A 20,506-nucleotide genomic window follows, 5' to 3' on the forward strand; every position below is an offset into this window, starting at 1 on the left:
TATATTATATATATATCTGGTCTCAAGCATTTCAGATGAGGGATACTCATAATCCTTCTAATGTTCAGTTTTTTGTTTGTTTGTTTTTCATTGCTTCCTGAATGGAACGCATGCTGAGGGTTAAGAAAAAGAAAAAGAAGATCTTTAAATAGCATATTGTAATTTCCATGCAAAAGGGTGGCTGGGGCGATGAGAGGAGAGTATTATGTGTAAGCTGGTTGGTTGGTTGGTTACTAATTATTTGGCTATAAGGTATGTCACCTTTCCTATTTAACTTACCTTTGATACATATACTTTTTATCACTCAGATATTCTGCTTTTAGGATTACATAAGCATGCAGCCTCTTTTAAAGCAATATTTTATTTTTTCAGATGATCATATTTCTACCATGTCAGAAAAATTATTGATTTGATTTGTGATATTTCCATAAAATTTCTGCCATGTCAGAAAAATTATTGATTTGATTTGTGACATTTTCATAAAGTTTAAGGTTTGATGATTTCAAGGGAGAAGCTAGAGGCAAATTTGTTACTTCCTTTTAAAACTTCTCTTCAAGCTTCACTCAATCTGTGGCTGATCTAATCTATCCTAGGGACTTCAGATAATGTCTGTTCATGGATGACAGCCCGATCTCCCCTCTGAACTCCAGGACTCTGTATCCAGCTTCAATTCATTCTCCTCTCGAAGCCCTCTCCCTGCCCAGTGCTGGCCTGGATCATTGTGATGGCTTTTGTTGGGGCTTCCTGCGTCCATGCTTGCCTCCTCCACTCACTCCCTTCTCTGGTAGAGAAGCTTTTCTTGACATACATTAAGATTTTTTCCCTTACTGGGACATGCCATGTATTCTCAACCACAAGCAGTAAGAATCCAATATGAAATAAAAATCCTGGAGCCAGCAGGTGGTGTGGTGGTTAAGGTGTTGGACTCCCACATGGCTGACTGCAGTTCAAGGCCTGGACCTGGTGGCTCGCTTTCTCACATTGCCACTCTCTGTCTGTCTCTAGTGAGCACATGTGCCCTATGGCAAATTAATAATTATAATAATAAAAAATACATTTAAATCAATAATTCTTTATAAAACCAAAGCATCTCCCAAGTGTTAATACCCAGCCAGTGGCAGCTCTGTCCTCCTTCGCTCTCCCTCTGCTCGCCTACCTTCTTTCCTCTCTAAGGGCTGGAAGGCTCTGTGTGGCACCTGGCTGTGTACTCACACCTGGATTTGCCATATTGATGTTCCTTTCCTCTTTTATGTAAGAGGCACCTGCTGTTGGTCCTGTCCCCAGTTGTGCCCGACTTCCTCCCATTCTGCTCTCTTTAGACAATGAGCGATTGTACCAGAGCTTTAATACAAGGCTCCTCAAACCCTTTTTGAAAACAGACCGTAATGAATGTCCAAGTAGTAGATGCCACTTAGTGATTGTGGTAACGTTGTGAACAAATATACAGATGTTGGTTATAGAACAAAAATACATCCACCAGAGAGAATGACCATAGTTTGCCTCTATCTTCTTCCTTTTCTGTGAGTGTCTGGGCAAAAAAAAGTGGGGCCTGCTTTTTCCGTTTGCAAGTGATTTTTTCAATTTATGATGAGTTAGTATAAAAAGAATATTCCTTCTGTAGCTTTAAAATTTGGCCCGTCATTAACAAGAAATAATAGGAGTGTAATCACTTTAATAATCTCTAACCATTAAGGGTTTGAGTGACATAAATTTGTGGTTTTTAAAATTTAAAGACTCATAAAAAAAACCTACTTCTCCAGAATGTCACTGTCATCATAATACGTTTATTAGAGTATAATTTCTAATGTCCTGGTAATATCCTGGTTCGGGTTTTCCCCTGGTCCTAAATATTGACCACAGGGGCAAGAAAATAAGCTAACAATGGAAAATAAGCAGGCTTCCTTCCAAAACTGTTTTTTGGTCTGTTTTTAGGTTTTTGTCACAGGGCATGTGTGCTCATGAGAGAAAGAGAGACAGAGAGAGGGAGAAATCACCCTCAAGAAGGAATGGCCATACCACAAATCCCTTGTCCATTCTCCTCTCAGGATTTTAGGCATGCACGTACACACACCCGGCATGATTCCCAAGCCACTGATCCAGGGCTCAAACCACAGTAAGTCATGTGGAAGGTCAATGCCTTAACCACCATGCCATCTCCTGGCCTCCCCCTTCTAATACTTTTAAAATAGATTACATCAGTATGTTTCTTCCAATACCATAAGGATATGGCTAATTTTGTCTGAACTTTGACAAAATAAAACTCTTTAGATCATATAGTAGGTATACGAAAAGTATGTAAATCGTACTTGAAAAGTTTCAAAAATGGAAAATAAAACATTTATCTCGGCATCTTACATGTGAGGGATGAGGGATGTGGAAAGCTCATTGTCAGTGCATCGTCCTGAATCTGAGTTGGCCTCCTTGCACCCACCGTTGCCAGTTGACCTAGATTTGCCTCAGATTCTCTGATTTGCTTTTTCAAAAATCTGCCTTTTACTTTTTCTGTCAGTTCCTGATGTAATCTAGGAGAAATAGGAAGAGAGGCGTTAGCCCAGCTAGCATTGACATTAAGAAAAAAGTCCTAGAAATTACCTTGACATTTGGAACTGGCAGCCTAAGAATTAGAATTTGGAATTTGTTGGTTAAACATCCTTGGGCTACTTCTAAGACTACCATCCAAGTGGATAGCTATCCAGTTGTTGGAAGGATGGTATTATAGCCCTTTTGATGGATTTTAGAAGTTCTGCAAATGTGGTCAACAGAATAGTTGATTATGGAGTAGCCAAATTAGCCATTTCTTAATAAGCATGAAATAGATGAGTAAGAGCAAAAATTGAAGTATATAATAATCAAGACTGAGGTTGCAGACCAGATTTTAAAAGCTTCAAAACACTGAAACAAACACCAAGAACATAAAAAATTAAGATATTGGGCCAGCAGGTGATGTGGAGGTTAAGGCGGCTGGATCCCACATGGGTGACTACATGGTTCACTGGACCCAGTGACTTGAAAAGCATGTGAGGTGTGTGTGAGCGTGTGCTCAAAATCCTGAGAGGAGAATGAAGGAGAAAGGATTGCAGTGTGGCCATCCCCCCTAGAAGGTGATTCTCATCCCCCCCCCTTCTCCAGTGAGCACACTTACCATGTGGCAAAACTAAAAACAAAAACAAAAACAAAACAAAACAAAAAAACAAGTACAGGTAGGCCTTGTTTACTGACCATCATAAGAGAAAGATATGTTTCTGTCTTTTCTAGGATGACCTGATATCTAATATTGATTCACTTTTAGACCTGGAAAAATATCACTGAAGGTATTTCTCATGAGTTGAAAATTCTGCCACAGAACTATCTATTATCCAAAATAAATTAACTTTTCACAAAAAAAGACTCATCCTTCAAATGCCAGAGCTCTTTCAACATATGAAACTTTAAAAAATAGTATACCCTTTTCTTCACAGATGCTTAAATTAGGTTTTCTTTGTATGATTGGATTTTGATTTTGTTACTCAGGCCAGGCTTACTGTAGAGTTTGATAATCAGAGGCGTTGAAGAATGGAAGACTGTTGAGAGCCCGAGTACTAGAGGAAATGGGATGGGATATGAGGGGGTGGTGATCTGAGAGTGACTAAGTCATCGAGGAGAAGGGTTAGGACTGGGGTTCTTAACCAGATTGCCTGTGAGAACCATCTGCAGGACTTCAAAATATACCAATGCCTCGGCCCTCACTCACTGTTTGCAAGGACCTTGGCTTCTTCCAGTGTTTGACTTCACCATCACTAATGTGTGGCCATCTTCATTATGGCCCTAGATTGAGCTCCATCTTTCACATGGACATTCTGAGCAGCAGTGTCACGAGGAGGGAGAAGGGACAACTGTTTTTTACTAAGACAAGTTGCTAGAAGCGGCCACATGGTGCTTCTGCTTACCCTTTATTGCCCACAACTTGATAATGTGGCCACACCTAACTGTAAGAGAGATGGGGACATTTAGTTCTCCAGGTGGCCATGGGCCCAACTAAACAATCTATTACTGAGGAAGAAGGGAAAAATGTCAATTTTAAAACAAACTAGCATCTCTGTCACAGGAAGATAGTGGGTTACACAGTCTGATAATATGATCATCAGATGAGCTAGTGATTTTGAACTTTTATTATTTACTTCGATCCCAGACTCAGGTCCATAGATTTAAGGAGAAAAATAGCCTCCCCTTGAGAGAATCCAGTTCATCAAGTAATTTCCTTACAGAGATAAGGGCAAGAGTGGGAAGTGTAGAAAAGAAATGAAAGATTAAAGAAATTAAAAGAAATTGGGGAGGTGGCATGGTGGTTAAAATGCTGGACACTCCCACATGGCTGACCATGGTTTGAGTCCCGGACCTAGTGGCTTGCTTTCTCACTTTACCTCTTTCTCTCTTCCTATCTCTCTCTCTCTGTGTGTGTGTCTCTCTGCTTTTAGAGGAAGCTCACCTGCACTTTGTACACTCAAGCCCTTTCCTTCTTACTCTCTTGCGTACTCCTCTCCTACAAGTATGTCTTCTCTACTGGATTGCTCTCATCAGTGTGTGCACACGTGCTCAAGTATATGCCATCTCTAAAAAATGCAGATAATTCTGGAGCCCACACCCCCCGTCCAGACACACGTATATGCCATTTCCTTTTGTTTTTTTTGGAGAGGTTTTTGCTATAGGGCACGTGCACTTGCCCGAAAAACAGAGACAGAAAGCGAGAAATCACCCTCTGGGGGGATGGCCACACCACCATCCCTTCTCCATTCTCCTCTTGGGATTGGGCACACATGAACATGCCCCTGGCATGAGTTCAGCCACCGGGTCAAGGACTCGAACTGTGGTCGCCTACATGGGAGTCCAGCAACATAGCCATATGTCAACTGCTGGTCCCATATATGCCATTTCTAAAAAATGCAGATAATCCTGGAGCCCACAACCCCCATCCAGACACCGGCCCATTTCTTGGCTCTCCTTCATAACAGAACTTCTTCATCTGTACACATCCAGTGTCTGCAGTTCCACAGCCTTCTCCAATTCTTCAGTGCCCTTCAATCTGGCCTTCATTCTCACTCTGCCGAAATCTATATTTTTAAGGGTCCATTTTTGTTACAAGCCTAGCTGTCATGTCTCTGTTCTCATGTTACTTCACCTTTACTGCAGCATTCAGCCTACTTGACTACTCCTTCCTTCCTGAATCACATTTGCCCTTGTGGTGTCTGTGACACCATGCTCCCCCTTGTTTTCTTGCTCTCTTTTTTTGAGTTTTCTATAATGGCTGTCTTCTACTTGGTCTCTGAATATGGAAGTGTCTTAGGCCCCAGCTCTTTTTTCTTGATACACAGTTTCATAAACCCTCAGAACCTCTCTCTGAAGACTCATACACAAATGCTGCTCGGCATCTCACGTCCTTCATAGGCATGCTCCATCAGAGTGCATCTAAACAGAACTCATGAATTCCCACCACATGCCTGACACCCCTGGTAGCCTTCTTCATCTCAACAGATATCACAACCGCCCACCGAGTGGCTAATGTTAAAAACTCAGATGACTCTCTCTTTCACTACCTCCCTCCACCCCATTCTCTCCATCAGCAAATCTTACCATGCCTTCACAGTACACCCCAGGTTCACACAAGTCTCTTCATCACCACCATTTCCAGCCCCAGCCATCATGATCTGCCCAACTATTGCAGGTGCTTCCATGGTCCCTGTTCTGGTTGTAATACCTTCCCACAGAGTGGCCAGTGTTGGTCTTCAGCAACATGAACCCAGAAAGTAAGTGTCCTTTCTTTGCATTAGAATAAAACTTAGCTCTTTACCATGACATGAGCTGATGTCTGCCCTCCTCTCTGGCCTCATTCAGACCACTACCACTAGAGACACACTGACGTGTCTTCACCTTGGCACTTACCATCAGGATCCCCAAACAGCTCTTGATGGTTGGCTACTTTTCATTGTGGAGGTCACGGACATTATCTCAGAGAAACCTTCCCTGAATACCTTATTTAAGGTGGCTCCCTCCCAGTCTCTCTCTTTGGGTTTGCTTATTATCTGTCTTACTACACTAGAACTTAGAACTGCAGAGGGCAGGCACCATGTCTAGCTAACTTCTACTTGTAGTTCAGTGTTTAGACTTTTGCTAAAGTCTAATAGATGCTGATCAGTTTTGGTTGTGGTGGCAGAGGGCATGGGGCACTGCTGCACAAGGCTAGGCCACATGGGAGCTCAGGTTCGGTTCCTAGTCCAACCTGACAGGCTGGAACAGTCATGCACATCTATAATCTTAACCAGCTGGGAGGTTGGAGTAGGAGAATCGTGACATGGTAAGACTAACGGATGGGAGGTGTCGAGCTAGTTGTGAAGTCCTTGGTTCTTTGGGTCCAGATCACTAAAATTAGAGATCTGTCCCTAGGTGCAAAATGAAACTGCAACCACGAATGAAGTAGGTAGAAAAGAAGATTTAAAAGGAAAAAAAGGAAAGTACACCCAAAAGGCTCTTGGGCGGGCAGATTGACAGGTGGCAACAGCACTGGATACTGGTTAACCATTACTTTCATTACTAGAGGTCATGAATATTCATTGGTGGGAGGTCCGTTACACTACCTATGTCCTTCGTTTGAATTCGAATCTGGGCGTTTTCTCCTGAACTTCTGCACTTTTCTCACAGGTAAAGAATGAAGAGTTGATTACTTAATTGCGCATGCCCAGTGTGAGCCAGGTTGTTTTAATTAGACTGCCTAATCAGTTTATCACCCTAGTGGGAATTAGGGCATTGACCAAAATGCCCTTTCACTTTTTTTCCCCTAGGGCTGCCCGCTCATGACTACCTAACTGCCTACCACAAGACCTTGTCAAAAATAACCTGTGTCTCTCTCTCACACTCTTTTTTTCTCTCTCTCATGAAAAAAATACTTGTTGAATATCTGAATGAAGAAAATGCCTTGAAAGTTGTTCAGTTTTGTGTTCTATCACTTCCTTCACTTCCTTTTACTGGAATCATGACTGCCACCAAGAGCAGTCATTTCCTGATCATTTTCTTTTTTTGGGTCATTGTTATTATTATTATTACTACTACTACTTACACACACAACCACTGTAGATCCTTTAGATTGTAAAGAGACTTTACCCTTTTTATGATACACACCTCAGTCCAGCCCAGTTGAATACTATACACATCCTCATCAATAGATAATAAACCATATTGGTGTCCCACAAATGTCTTTTTTTTATTTCTTTTTATTTCAATTTCTTTTATACATTCCATCTCATGTTACTTAGGTTATAAAGTGAATATTCCAACGTGTGTACATTTCTCACCAGTCCAGTTGACAATACTATAAATTTATCTGATAATTTTCTTAAAGAGCAATAACACCCCATTTACTGTAGAGATAGTAAATCCAAGAAGGCTAGGAAGGCCAGTTCATTAACCTTATCAAGAACCGCCTGTGACGGGAAATCAGAAGTAAATCACGGGACCAGCAGTTGGAGTAATAGCTATGTCACTGGACTCCCATGTATTCGACTGTGGTTCGCGTCCCGGACCCGATGGCTTAAAACTCACGCCGGGTGCGTGTGCATGCGTGCCCAAGATCCTGAGAGGAGAATGGAGGAGAAGGGATTGCTATTTAACTTTATTTATTTATTTATTTATTTATTTATTTATTTATTTATTTATTTAAATTTGACCAGAGAGGGAGGGAGAGAGAAAGAGAGAGAGAGAAAGAAGGAAAGTGAGAAAGCAAGCCACCAGGTCTGGGACTTGAACCACAGTCAGCCATGTGGCATTCTAGCGCCCTTAACTGCTATGCCACCTGCCTGCCCCAAGATATTAGTGTTTTAAGCAGAGGACGATTGCTTTCCCTTTAAGTTCATCAGTTGCCATAAAGTAGAAGATAATAGTACTGAAGGAGTTGTGTCATTGTGGTAAGTACAGATGACATAATGTGTCTTGTTTTGATCATGTCGAAGTGTATAGTTAAGAGGCATTTAGTACATTCATATCGTTCTACAGCCATCGCCATTATCCATATCCAGGACTCCTTCTATCATTCTGAACGGAAACCGTGTCCGTTATACAAACACCCTGTTGCCCCTAGTCTCTGGTAGCCGCTCTTCTCATTTTCTGTCTCTGTGGAGTTGACCTTTCCAGGTACCTCATAGAAGTGCAACCATCCCGTATATATCCTTGTGTCTCACTTACTTGATTTCGCATAATGTTTCCAAAGTCCATTCATATTGTAGCATTAATCAGAATTTCACTCCTTTTTAAGGCCAAATACTATTCCGTTGTCTGTATACCACATTTTGCTTAGCTAGTCATCCATTGATGGACATGGTGTGCTACTTCTGGCTATTTCAAATAGTGCCACTGTGGACATGGCTGTGCAAACATCTCTTCAGCCTCCTACTTTCAGTTCTTTTGGATATGAATACCCAGACATGGAATTGCTGGGTCACATGATATCCTATTTTTTTGAGGAAACTAGTCAAGGGATTTTAAGCTCATTAATCTACTGAACAAAAGAGATAGTTCATGTATTGCTTCATATATGACATGTAGTATGTTAGGTGTCAGAGAAATGGAAATGACTGGGATGGGGATCTTCCTCTCAAGAAATGTAGGCACTCGGGATGAGGGACATAGCCAATGATGGCGTAAATAATAAACTGCCATGCACTGTGTTCAGTTCTGTAATAGGGTGCATAGAGCATTATGGGAGTACCTTATAATAATAATGATTTCTAGCATTTTTGAAAATAAAATCTCCTTGGGCTTTTTAAGAGATGTACCAAATTCTGGTTAACAGTGGGTCATGCTATGAAAAAGTTTCAGTGTACATGTTTTTGTTGTACATTTAAAAAATTATTTATGTATTTAACTTTATTTGTTATTAATATTTTTAAATTTGACCAGAGAGAGACAGAGAGAAAGAAAGGGAAAGTGAAAAAGCAAGCCATCAGGTCCACGACTTGAACTGTGTTCTGCCATGTGGAAGTCCAGCACCCCAACCACCATGCCACTTGTAGGCCCTTTACATTTTTTTCCCTTGTTTTTCTTTTCTTTGTTTTTCTTTTTTTTCCTTGAAAGGTTTTTGCTGTAGGGCATGTGCACTCACCAGAAAGACAGAGACAGAGAGACAGAAAGTGAGAAATCACCCCCGGGAGGGGGATGGTCCCTTCTCCTCCATTCTCCTCTTGGGATCTTGGGCACACACATGTGCCTGGAATGAGTTTAAGCCGCCGGTTCTGGGACTCAAACCACAGTCGACTACATGAGAGTCCAGCTACGTAGCTATTACGCCAACTGCTGGTCCTGCATTTGTTTTTTGAATAGCTGACTGAACCCTTCTTTGTGACCTAATGTCTCCCCTTTGCTTTTCTTCCTCCAGTGGTTTTTAATTGCCAACAGATCATACAAAGTCAGTGCCGCAAGCTCTTTTTTCTTCAGTGGTGTGTTTGTTGGAGTTATTTCTTTCGGTCAGCTTTCGGATCGCTTTGGAAGGAAAAAAGTCTATCTCACAGGTATTTGATTAGCATGTTCATGAACTGAAAAACAAGACTTATTTCCCTAAGGTTCTTGGGGAATTGGCATGTGGATGTAGAACTGATTTTTATTACACTGGCAAGAGGCCACTGTGCAGTCAGAGTCGATTCTAGCCAACAGCTTTCAGTAACTAGCCCACCTAGTTAAGACTAGATATTTGTGTTGTAGATATTTGTGTTGTAAGCTACATGGAGGACCCTTTCTGCAGCACCCAAATTGCACTTTATGCGTTATTTCTAAGAAAAGCAATAAAATTTTGAGACAGCCTACTAGATCCATTTCCTTATATCTCTGTGTGTCGATTTATTTCAAGTGAGTCTATAGGCCTTGGCATAGTTCTCCTCACAAGTTAGGTGTGAGTAGATGTTACAGTTTCCAGTATTATTATTATTATTATTTGTAGAGAGGTTTTTGCTATAGGGCATGTGTGCTTGCGCACGCGAGAGAGAATCAGAGAGACAGAAAGTGAGAAATCACTCCCCAGAGAGGTTGACCACGCCACAATCCCTTCTCCTCCATTCTCCTCTCGGGATTTTGGGCACGCACGCACACACACCCCGTGTGAATTTTAAGCCACAGCGTCTGACTATGTGGGAGTTTAGCAATGTAACCATTATGCCATCTACTGATCCCAAGTTTCCAGTATTATTGTGAATAATTACAAAGTATGTGCAATTGACAGAAACCAACACGTCCCTTTTCTTCAAGAGAAAATTTTTGAAGGAATTTTTAGGAGAAAATTTTTCTTTAATGCTCAGGAAATTTAAGTTTACAAAGGCTTATTTTATAAATGAATGAATATAACTTAGCCCTTTTGCCAAATGTTGTTTTCCTCTGGATTATTGAATATTGTTCCTCTCTTTCTAGGTTTTGCTCTTGACATCTTATTTGCTATTGCAAATGGATTTTCCCCTTCATATGAGTTCTTTGCAATAACTCGCTTCCTGGTGGGCATGATGAATGGAGGCATGTCGCTGGTGGCCTTTGTCTTGCTGAATGAGTGTGTGGGCACCGCCTACTGGGCACTTGCAGGTACTGCTCAAATCCATGCAGCTCTGGACATGCAGAGCCATTCCAGGGAAACTTGTAGGAAGTCAGTTTAACCCTAGAATCTGAAAATGCACTTAGACTTGGAGTGCTTTGTCCGACTATTAGATTTGCTTTCCTGAGTTTGTTCTATTTGATCTTGAATGAGTCACTTTATTCATATTCTTCTGTAGAAAGACTCCCCTGGGGGCCGACCTCACAGATGGCAGACTACCTAGCGATTATTGTGGATAGTCTTGAATTTCTCAGAAGGGCCTTTTTGCCTTAAACTAAAATACATTTTATTAAATCCTTATTTCATGACTCTTTCTTAGTATTACTGTTCTCTTCAGAGCAGCAGATAGTAGTATTTCTTATTTTTCTTCTCTCTCTCTCTTTTTAATTTGCTATAGGGCATATGTGTTTGTGGTGGGGGGGCAGGGGAGAGAGAGGAGAAGTGAGAAAGTACCCTCCAGGGCGATGATCACACCATTATCCCTTCTCTTCCATTCTCCTCGCAGGAATGTGGGCATGCATGCACATGTACCCACTGTGTTTTCCGAGTCTTTAAGTCCAGGACTCAAATCACACGGTTGGCCAGCTGCCGTAGCCACAGGCTGGGCCCGCGCATTTCTTTACTGATGCTTAATTTCCAAAATTGAGACCCTGTTTCGCACTATTTTTGACTATCCCATCATCTCAATAACCACATCAATAGTAACCAATGAATTTAAAAAGTGTATTTGACTTGAAATATTGGCTTGGGAGAGTGACTCTTCTAAGACCCTACTTTGTGGACTTTTCAATGACCACTTTTTGTTTGTTTTACTTCAATTTATTTGACAATGATTGCATATCACCGATGCTCTTATACTGACAGGAGAAACAAATTGACCATGGAACTGGTAACAAGATTTCTAAGTGAGGAAATGTATGAAAGAGCGTATGGCTTCAGAACCAGTGCACAGTGCGAGCTCGTGTTTGCTGAGTGTTTATTATGTGCCAAGTCCCACCCTAGGCGTTCGACCTGTGTCGGTACTATTGCTGGAGCTTACAAGTTAAGAATTTCTGTCTATTTTATGAGTAAAGAAACTAAGCCTCTGAGAGGTCAGGTGACCTGCCCACTTTCACGTAGCTCTTTACCGATGCCAGGACTGCAACCTGGGTCTGGCTGATACCCAAGCTCGCACCCTTCCTCTGTTCCCTGAGAGCTCTCCTCTTAGAACTTCAGTCTGCCACCTCACCTGACAGGCCAGTGCTGGCCCGGTTCACCTGTTATTTCTAACTGGTGGTGTTTTTGAAGCTGTGAGGGCTGTTGCATTAAGCCAGAAGATAAAAGCTATGTGAGACAGGCTTCTGGTCTGTTTGTGTGTCTCTTAAGCTGCTGTTGAGCTGAAGGACATGGAGGGTTGAACTAGTTAGAACTAGGCTGGGAGCAGGAAACACCAGCTCCGTCCTCGCTGGATGGGCTTCCGGCTGGTCTCTCACATGGTGCTGCTTTGTGATCCATCTTGTCTATAGCAGCTTCCACAGGCTTTGGAACAAATGGCTTTTCTCCCAGCCCTGCTCCTATGTTAGTGAGAAGACTCCCCAAGTCTTTAACTTGCCTTGAGACTTTAAGGTAACATTTCTGAGTAGCAAAGTCAAGCCTTGTGAGACTTTCCAAGAAATGAGTGACTGATTTTCATGACACTCACTGTGTGCAGGGAAGGCATCCAGGCACTGTCTCCACGGATTTTCATCTGCCAGAGGTCCAAGCTCGTGCTCACACACAACTCATGAATGCGTAATTTTTATGGCCCTCTCACCTCTCTCCACGAAAAGATTCACGTTTAACTTCAGCTGTTCCATTCAGATGCTCTTTTAGAAAAGACATATACCACACCCATCCCGCCAGATTACCGAAGAATTCTTCCCACCCTGTCGTGTATGTTGGGCAACTAGAAAACCCTCCTGGTCTTTTACAGTCTTGCTGGTCACATAAAGCCTGTTAAAAGATTTCTTTTGAAGTGACTTAACCTCCCATTTTTTTTTTTTTTTGGAGAGGTTTTTGCTATAGGGCGCGTGTGCTCGCCAGACAGACAGAGAGAGACAGAAAGCGAGAAATCACCCCCCAGGGGGGATGGCCACGCAGCAATCCCTTCTCCTCCATTCTCCTCTCGGGATTTTGGGCATGCATGCACACGTGCCCGGAGTGAGTTTTAAGCCACCGGGTCCAGGAAGCGAACAGCGGTTGACTACATGGGAGTCCAGCGCGACATAGCCATTACACTAACTACTGATCCCTTAACCTCCCATTCTTATCCCTGAAGCTGAGTTAAGATGAGTTTATTAAAATTTCTGTAAAAGAGAAAAGCGAGACAAAAAGAAACACTGCAACAGTGGAACCAGTTAGTTGCTAAACTCAATGTGAAATTCTGAGTGAGTGAGAGAATCCTTGAAGGTCAGGACCCTGACCTGCACCTGGGACTCATGGAAGGCTCTTGTTGCACCTGCAATCTTGTAAGGAGCTTCCTTTTTCCTTTTCCCATGAACGGACATTTCCCCTGGAGTTCTGTCAATGGACTTTCTTTTCAAACTGGTTTCACTCCAGCACAGTCTTGTTGCACACTCTGTGGCTCCACGTGTGTTTGTGAACTGCAGGAAACTAGAAATCAAAACTAAACTAAATGTTTAGCAATATGGGATTTGTCGGATATAGCTTATACCTGATTACAACATAATATTTCTGTCTATAAAATTGTATACGAATTTGCATGTAAAAGCCTGTGTATATAGAGAACACCCACTTCGGACCAGTTTGCAGTGCAGAGCTTAACAGGACGGATGAGGCTACTGGACTGAAAATGACTGAGAATCGAAGGAACACAAAATAAAAATGTTTCAGCTATGCAAAAGTCCACATTAACACATGATTTGCTTTCTTCTCTTAATATTTTCTTATAACAAAAAGAATCAGTACTCATTATAACAAATAATCAAAGGCCACTGGATGGTATGTTGGGTAAAGCAATGGACTCTCATATGGCCAATTGCAGTTCAAGTCTTAGACCGGGCAACCTGCAAATCATGCCAGGTGTGTGTGCATGCATACTCAAAATCCTGAGAAGAGAATGAAAGAGGAGGGATTGCAGCATGGCCATCCTTCCAGGGGTGTGATCTCTCACTTTTCCCTCTCTCTCTGTCTCTCTCCAGTGAGTACAAGCCCTCTGGCAAAAATAGAAAAAAAATTTTTTTTAAAATTAAGGAACATATACAAGTCAAGTTAAAGGAATCCTCACTTAGTCACAACCATAATTAATGCATCGCTGTGCAGCCTGCCTGGCCATTTGCTTGAATATGTATTCTACAACATTCAATTATTGGGTAGGCCCTGCTATAAACCAGACGCTGCCTTTTTTAGGCACTTTGGATAAAATGGTGGAGAAGACAGGAATGGATAGGAGAAAGCTCTCGCTCTCTTGGAGCTTATGCTCTAATTAAGAGAGACAAAACAAATATGAGACAACTTCAGAAGATTATAAGTGGATTGAAGAAAATTTAACAGGGTAATAAACTAGACAGTAATTGGGATAGTTACATTAAACAGGATGGTTAGAGAATACCTTGATGTAGGTGTTTGCTCAAAGGTGTGTATGAATGATGGAGAAGACCTAAGCCTGTGAAATTCTGGGCAAAAAACATTCCAGCTGGATAAAATGGCAAGGAACAAGGCCCTGAGGCAGGAAAGAGCTGCTTTGAGGACCCAGCTAGAGTGTAGAAAGGGAAGAGGGACATGAGATAAGGGTGGGAGGGACAGATGATCGTGGCTGATGAGGAGCCTGTTTATTTGAAGTGCAGTGGGAAGGTCTTGGGACATATTAAATAGAGGAGTAATAGGGTTCCCCCTGTGGAAAGATTGCTCTGGTAAATGTGTTTTGGGTCAGAGAGGGTCATGAGGAGGCTGCTCTGATTGGCCATGTGGAACCCAGTGGTGGCTCAGACACAGTGGGGGAGAGAGGAAGGAGGATAGAGGGCATAAGTTGGATTTTGGTGGGAACATGACTTGTTGATGGATCCACAGAGTTGAGAGACAGAGGGGACTTGAAAAGACTCCATGGCTCGTGTTGAAAATTGATGCCATTTATAAAAAATGGAATCATAATGACATATTGTTTTTTTTTTTTTTTTTGATAAGTTTTTGCTATAGGGCGTGTGCACTCACCGGAAAAACAGAGAGAGACGGAGAGACAGAAAGCGAGAAATCACCCCCCAGAGGGGATGGCCACGCCTCAATCCCTTCTCCTCCATTCTCCTCTCGGGATCTTGGGCACGCACGCACATGCACCCGGCTTGAGTTTAAGCCACCAGGTCCTGGACTCAAACTGCAGTCGACTATATGGGAGTCCAGCAACATAGCCATTATGCCAATAGCTGGTCCCCATATGGTGTTTTAACCTGCCAAAATTTAGCTTTTACTGATGTAAACCAAGCAGAAATAGCAGACTTGAAATTAATTTAAAGTAAGTACAAGATATATCTAAAAAAAGTAGATATAAATACCTACAGATTCATAAAATGTTACAAAACCACATGTGGTCTTCCAGAAGATACAATATGCACAAGTGGTCATTTAAAATGTTCACTTTCTATTAATTTTTTTAGGCCAAAAAACCTAGAGCCCTATCACATCTTTATGCTTCATCCCTGTTTACATTTCCCAGCAATTATCTGTAGTTTTTGAACACTGCACTTGAGCTGACTCCCTGCTGACACCTGGAATAAAAATTACGGCTTTCCTTCTAGTATCGTCCTCTAGACCCTCTGCCTAGGGTAATGTCATCACAGTACTTATCTAAGTGATACTGAGCCTTACTGACTGGGGAGAGACTCAGCTCTAATGAACTTCTAAAAGGAAACCATGTGGTTAATATAACCACACCACGAAGAACCAGGCCTCTGAGATGCTCAGAACCAGCAGTCAGATGCTTCTCATCTCTGTACCCTTCCTCTCCAAGAATATCTCTCTGGGACAGGACTCAGCAGCCCCAGGTCTAGTATTTAAAATTCTGGGTGAGAACGCTGATTGGCCCCTCTAGGCAGCTATGAGGGCAGCCCCCATTAAACCACAGAGATGGAGTAAAGGGAATCCAACAGAGCGGAAGAGGGATGTTATTGGAATTCAAAAGGAGAACTAGGTAGGAAATAGAACATTTTGTGATACACATGACAGGAAGCTTCCAGAGTGTGTGTGTGTGTGTGTGTGTGTGTGTGTGTATTCTTTATTAACGGATATAAGGGGCTAAACTCAGATTGCATAGAACAATATAACTAGCATTTCTGTAACATGTATTATTTCATCTGAAAACTAATAAAAGCTACCACTTAAGGTAAGTAGCAGTATTTCTGAGACTCAGAACACTGAGACTCAGATTTGCCTAAGGCAGCAGATCTAAGTAGGATCTGCAGATGGTCTCTCCAGATCTTCTCTTTCATTTTTTTTGCCTACCTCACTGCCAAATGATACCGAGTGCTCGGACCTGCCCTGAGCGATGACGAGAAGCCTTGTTCTGGGAGGGCAGGTGCTGTTTGATGCACTGTAATGACCCTGTAATAGCTGTTGATTATCTCCAGTTTCCAGGGAAATCACAATCAGGCCACATGTTCTGAACATGCTACCTCATCAGATCTTTCTGTGGCTTCTCCTTTCCTAGCCAGGGCAGACAGTACACAAGTCGTCACCTTTTGTTATAGAGTGACAGTGAGGGACAGGGATTTACCAAAAAAAAAAAAAAAAAAAAAACTTTACAAGATTATGGTTCAGACTGACGTCAGCATGGTGTTTCATGGAAAAACCATTTGGGCAAACACTTAAAATTCTCTATTGCCCACATGGCCTTTGTATTTTTCATCTGTCCTACCTCTATTTCCACGAATGATCTGGCCTCTCCTACGTCTGATGCTCAATCTTTTGTGTGTCGTGTTTTGTTCGTTTGTTTTTCTTTCCTGCTCTGTCTCTGACACTTGCCAGGGAGGGCTGACATACCATGAGGAGCACCTGGCTCTGTGACTCGGGGTTGGAAGTGGTGATACCGATGGTGTTTTCTCCAGTGACAGTTCTTTTTTCCCTGAATTAGGATCCATTGGCGGCCTCTTCTTTGCAGTTGGCATTGCCCAATATGCCCTGTTAGGATACTTCATCCGCTCCTGGAGGACCCTAGCTATCCTGGTTAATCTGCAGGGAACAGTGGTCTTTCTCTTATCTTTGTAAGTAGTTTTTCTCCCTCAAGTTTAATTTCATAAGCCTAAGGAATGTCTCAAGTGGTTGCGGGTCAATGAGTGGCGTTATTCCCTTTCAGGAGCTTTCCTGCACTGACTTTGGTGAAGAACTAGATTCTGCCCGTGCTCCAAGTCTTGGGAGCTCCTGGGAAGAGAGATGCTTAATTAATTCAGAATGCAGGTATCCCTCGTTTAAAGTAACCTCTCAATAAACTGTGTTTTAACCTTCAAATTGTTGGCAGAGGGAACTAATTTTTTTGAAGAATTATTTATTTAATTTTTAAAAAAGAACAGTTTTATTTAAATTTATTTATTTATCTTAGCTTGACCAGAGGACAGAGTGAAAGAGAGCAAGAGTGAGAGAGAGAGAGAGGGAAAGTGAGAAAGCAAGCCTCCAGGTTTGGGACTTGAACTGCAGTAGCCATGTGGGAGCCCAGTGCCCTTAACCACCATGCCACCTGCTGGCCCCTATTTATTTAGTTTTACCGTTATCCTTATTTTTTAATTTGCTATAGGGCATGGGCACTCACCAGAGAGAGAGAGAGGGAGAGAAAGAAAGAAAGCTGCTAGGTCTGAGACTTGAACCGTAGTTAGCCATTTAGGAGTCCAGCTCCTTAACCACCACACTACCTGCTGGCCCCACCAATTTCTTTTTTAACCTACCACCTGAATCCTAAAGATCTTCAGGGTGGACCAAGTCATGTGCTAGTGCTACAGCTTTAGAGCCATGTATTCACATTGAATATGGAACCACAACTGTCATCCGACAGATGTGTATCATTTCAGGGCCTCTACATGGAAGAATCTCAGATATAGGAGAAATCCCTATAGTGTGTGGGCTCCAGGCAGCAGAAGGAGAATTCCCTGGTCATGGCAGGGTACTGGCAACAACTGCCCAAGTTGTCACACCATAATGTCTCAGAACACCCAGATATGCAAGGTGAGCCATCAGCTTACACCCACTGCACCAGAAGTTTTAGTGTGGCATAGGAACGGGGCTTCTTCCCTGTGGTATGTGACAGAGCGCTAATTTTAATCATTAAGCTCTTTGGCATAAACAACATTTTCAGCCAATAGTACCAGTTTTCTTTTGTGTCATAAAGTGAAGGAAACTTGTAGTAGTGTTAAAAGACAATTTTATTTTAATGGTCAAAGGGCTCATGTACCTGGCAGAGAGAGAAAGCACCATCCATGGGGCATGGTCATGCCACAATCCTTTTTCTTCCATTTCATCATCTTATTTTTTTGTCTTTTAAAGAAGTATTTATTTTAATTTTATTTATCATTATTATTTTATTTTTTTAAATTTTACTAGAGAGAAACAGAGAGAGAGAGATGAAAAGTGAGAAAGCAAGCTACTAGGTCTGGGTCTCAAACCATAGTCAGCCAAGTGGGAGTCCACCACCATGCCACCTGCCAGTTCCCACGTCTCCATCTTTTTTAGACATGCACACACATGTTCCTGGCATGTTTTCCAAGCTACTGGGGCCAAGATCGGAACTGCAGTCTATCATATGGGATCCAGCTTCCTCCACAGCTGAACTATGGGGCTAGCCCATGTAATAGCCTTTTAATTCTGAGAGCTCTTTAATCTGGTATCTCTTCATTCACATTTTTAAAAAAGAATTATTTTATTTAACTTTCTTAATTTTTTATTATTATTTTCCAGTTTGGTCAGACAGAGAGAAAGAGACAGAGAAAGTAAGCCACCAGGTCCAGGACTTGAACCACGGTTGGCCATGTGGGAGTCCAGTGCCCTTAACCACCACACAACCTGCCAGCCCTTCTTCATTCACATTCTAAATCGAAATTTGGTGGAGACTGAGCTGAAATTTATTTTCATACTATCTATTAAAGTAACAGACTAGTTAAGCATAAATATATATACAAATATTTAACTTATATTTAAAAAACAAAATGTATTAAATGTGTTCAGTTATGTAAGTTAGAAGTAATTCTATTAGAGAAACTAACAGTATTTTTTTAGCTTGCATATCATAAATTTTTAAAAGTGATAAATGGGTACCTAGTATAGTATCTTGAATTAATATACATTCATAATTATCGATGCATAAATGAATTTTCTGTTTAAATATTTAATCCACCTCAGACTTCTCTGTGCAGTCTGGCTCTCACCTCTTCTTCAGTCGTAGCTTGGTTTTGGTGGATGATCCAAGTGCTTAGCTTTTCTTTTCTGAATATGTTGTCCGAGTTTTTTTTTTTTTGGAGAGGTTTTTTTTGCTATAGGGCGCGTGCGCTCGCCAGACAGACAGAGAGAGACAGAGAGACAGAAAGTGAGAAATTACCTCCCAGGGGGGATGGCCACGCCGCAATCCCTTCTCCTCCAGTCTCCTCTCGGGATCTTGGGTACGCACGCACACGCGCCCGGTGTGAGTTTTAAGCCACCGGGTCCGGGACATGAACCGCGGTCAACTACGTGGGAGTCCAGCGACATAGCCGTTACGCTAACTGCTGGTCCCATGTTGTCCGAGTTTTAACAGTTCCCGTTCAGTGCAAGGTGGGACGTCCACTCACTGGGAGGTGAGTCCAAGTCATCAGAGATAGAAAGCAGAGAGGCAGGCAGAGGATCTCAACGCACACTAACTTTACTCTGCCCGCGGTGTGAGGCGTCCATAGCCTGCCTCCGGTGGCTTTCCTAGTGTTCTCCCATCCCACCCCCACACTCTGCGCAGGCACCCTAAGCTGCGTGTGCCCGGAGCGCATTTGTGCTCTTTGACTCCATGTTTGTGCCCACTGCTGTGCCCGGCTCCCCGTTGCCTCTTTGCTTCTTCTCTAATTACTACTGAGCCATCTGGGCCGCTCAGATGCCACCTGCCGAGCTTTTCCTGTTCCTACCCCCAGCTATAAGTCATTTTCTTTCTGAATTCTACAGCACATACCCATCCTCTCCAAGGGACTCCCCGTGTTCTGCCCCATGTCGGAGCCCCGCCTCTCTAAACGGGGAGCCTGCGGGCAGAGCAGGCTGTGTACTTCTCCACGGGTGCGTTTCCCCCTGCACCTGTGCCCAGAGCCCTTCACACAGTAGAGCCTTCCTATCCACTGGACAGCGGTTGGCACAGGAGCATTAGCAACGTCAGAAGTCATATTATGCACAGTCATACTGTGTTGTTTGCTAGAAATATGTTTACCCCGCTTGAAAATTCTTCATAATACTCGAATTTGAGTAGTTTTATTGTGTCCCAAAAATCAGTGCCCTCTTAATTTATGGCTGTATTAAAGGTAATATCCTTTAAGGATATTCACAGAACATTTTTGAGTTTTTTTTTTTTTTTTTCTGAAGGTGACCATGGCACAGTTTACCATGCTGCTGTGTGGGGTAGCAGTTCAAAGAACTGCTTTTTCTTTTAAAAATGTCTTACTGCTTTGTATGTATAACCCACAGGTATGTGAACTCATACTCCTGAATTCATCCACAGCAGATAGATACCTGACCCTTTGTGTAAATAAGCATTCTGGTCTCACAATGTGGAACTATAAGGTCCTAAGTTATGATCAAGAAGAATAAGCCCTTTTCCAAGTAGGAATAGTTTTACTAATTAGCCTCAGATTCCCAAAGCCTGAATATCTCTCATATATCATCTTTAAGGGACCAGCAGTTGGCATAATGGCTATGTGGCTGGACTCCTATGTAGTTGACCACGGATTGAGT

General features: G+C 42.3%; 1 protein-coding gene across 1 annotated transcript in view; it reads left to right on the plus strand.

Annotated features, from left to right (window-relative positions):
• The window catches only part of SLC22A15 (solute carrier family 22 member 15), a 73,280-nt gene that overhangs the window by 19,684 nt on the left and 33,090 nt on the right, over positions 1 to 20,506 (plus strand). The window contains exons 4-6 of the mRNA XM_006161405.3: positions 9,398 to 9,530; positions 10,420 to 10,584; positions 16,695 to 16,824. Of these exons, the coding sequence (XP_006161467.1) occupies positions 9,398 to 9,530; positions 10,420 to 10,584; positions 16,695 to 16,824 (428 nt within the window). The remainder of the gene's footprint in view (positions 1 to 9,397; positions 9,531 to 10,419; positions 10,585 to 16,694; positions 16,825 to 20,506) is intronic.

Source organism: Tupaia chinensis, unplaced genomic scaffold (assembly GCF_000334495.1).
Source record: "Tupaia chinensis unplaced genomic scaffold, TupChi_1.0 Scaffold138517_1, whole genome shotgun sequence".
In the NCBI taxonomy this organism is placed as follows: domain Eukaryota; kingdom Metazoa; phylum Chordata; class Mammalia; order Scandentia; family Tupaiidae; genus Tupaia; species Tupaia belangeri.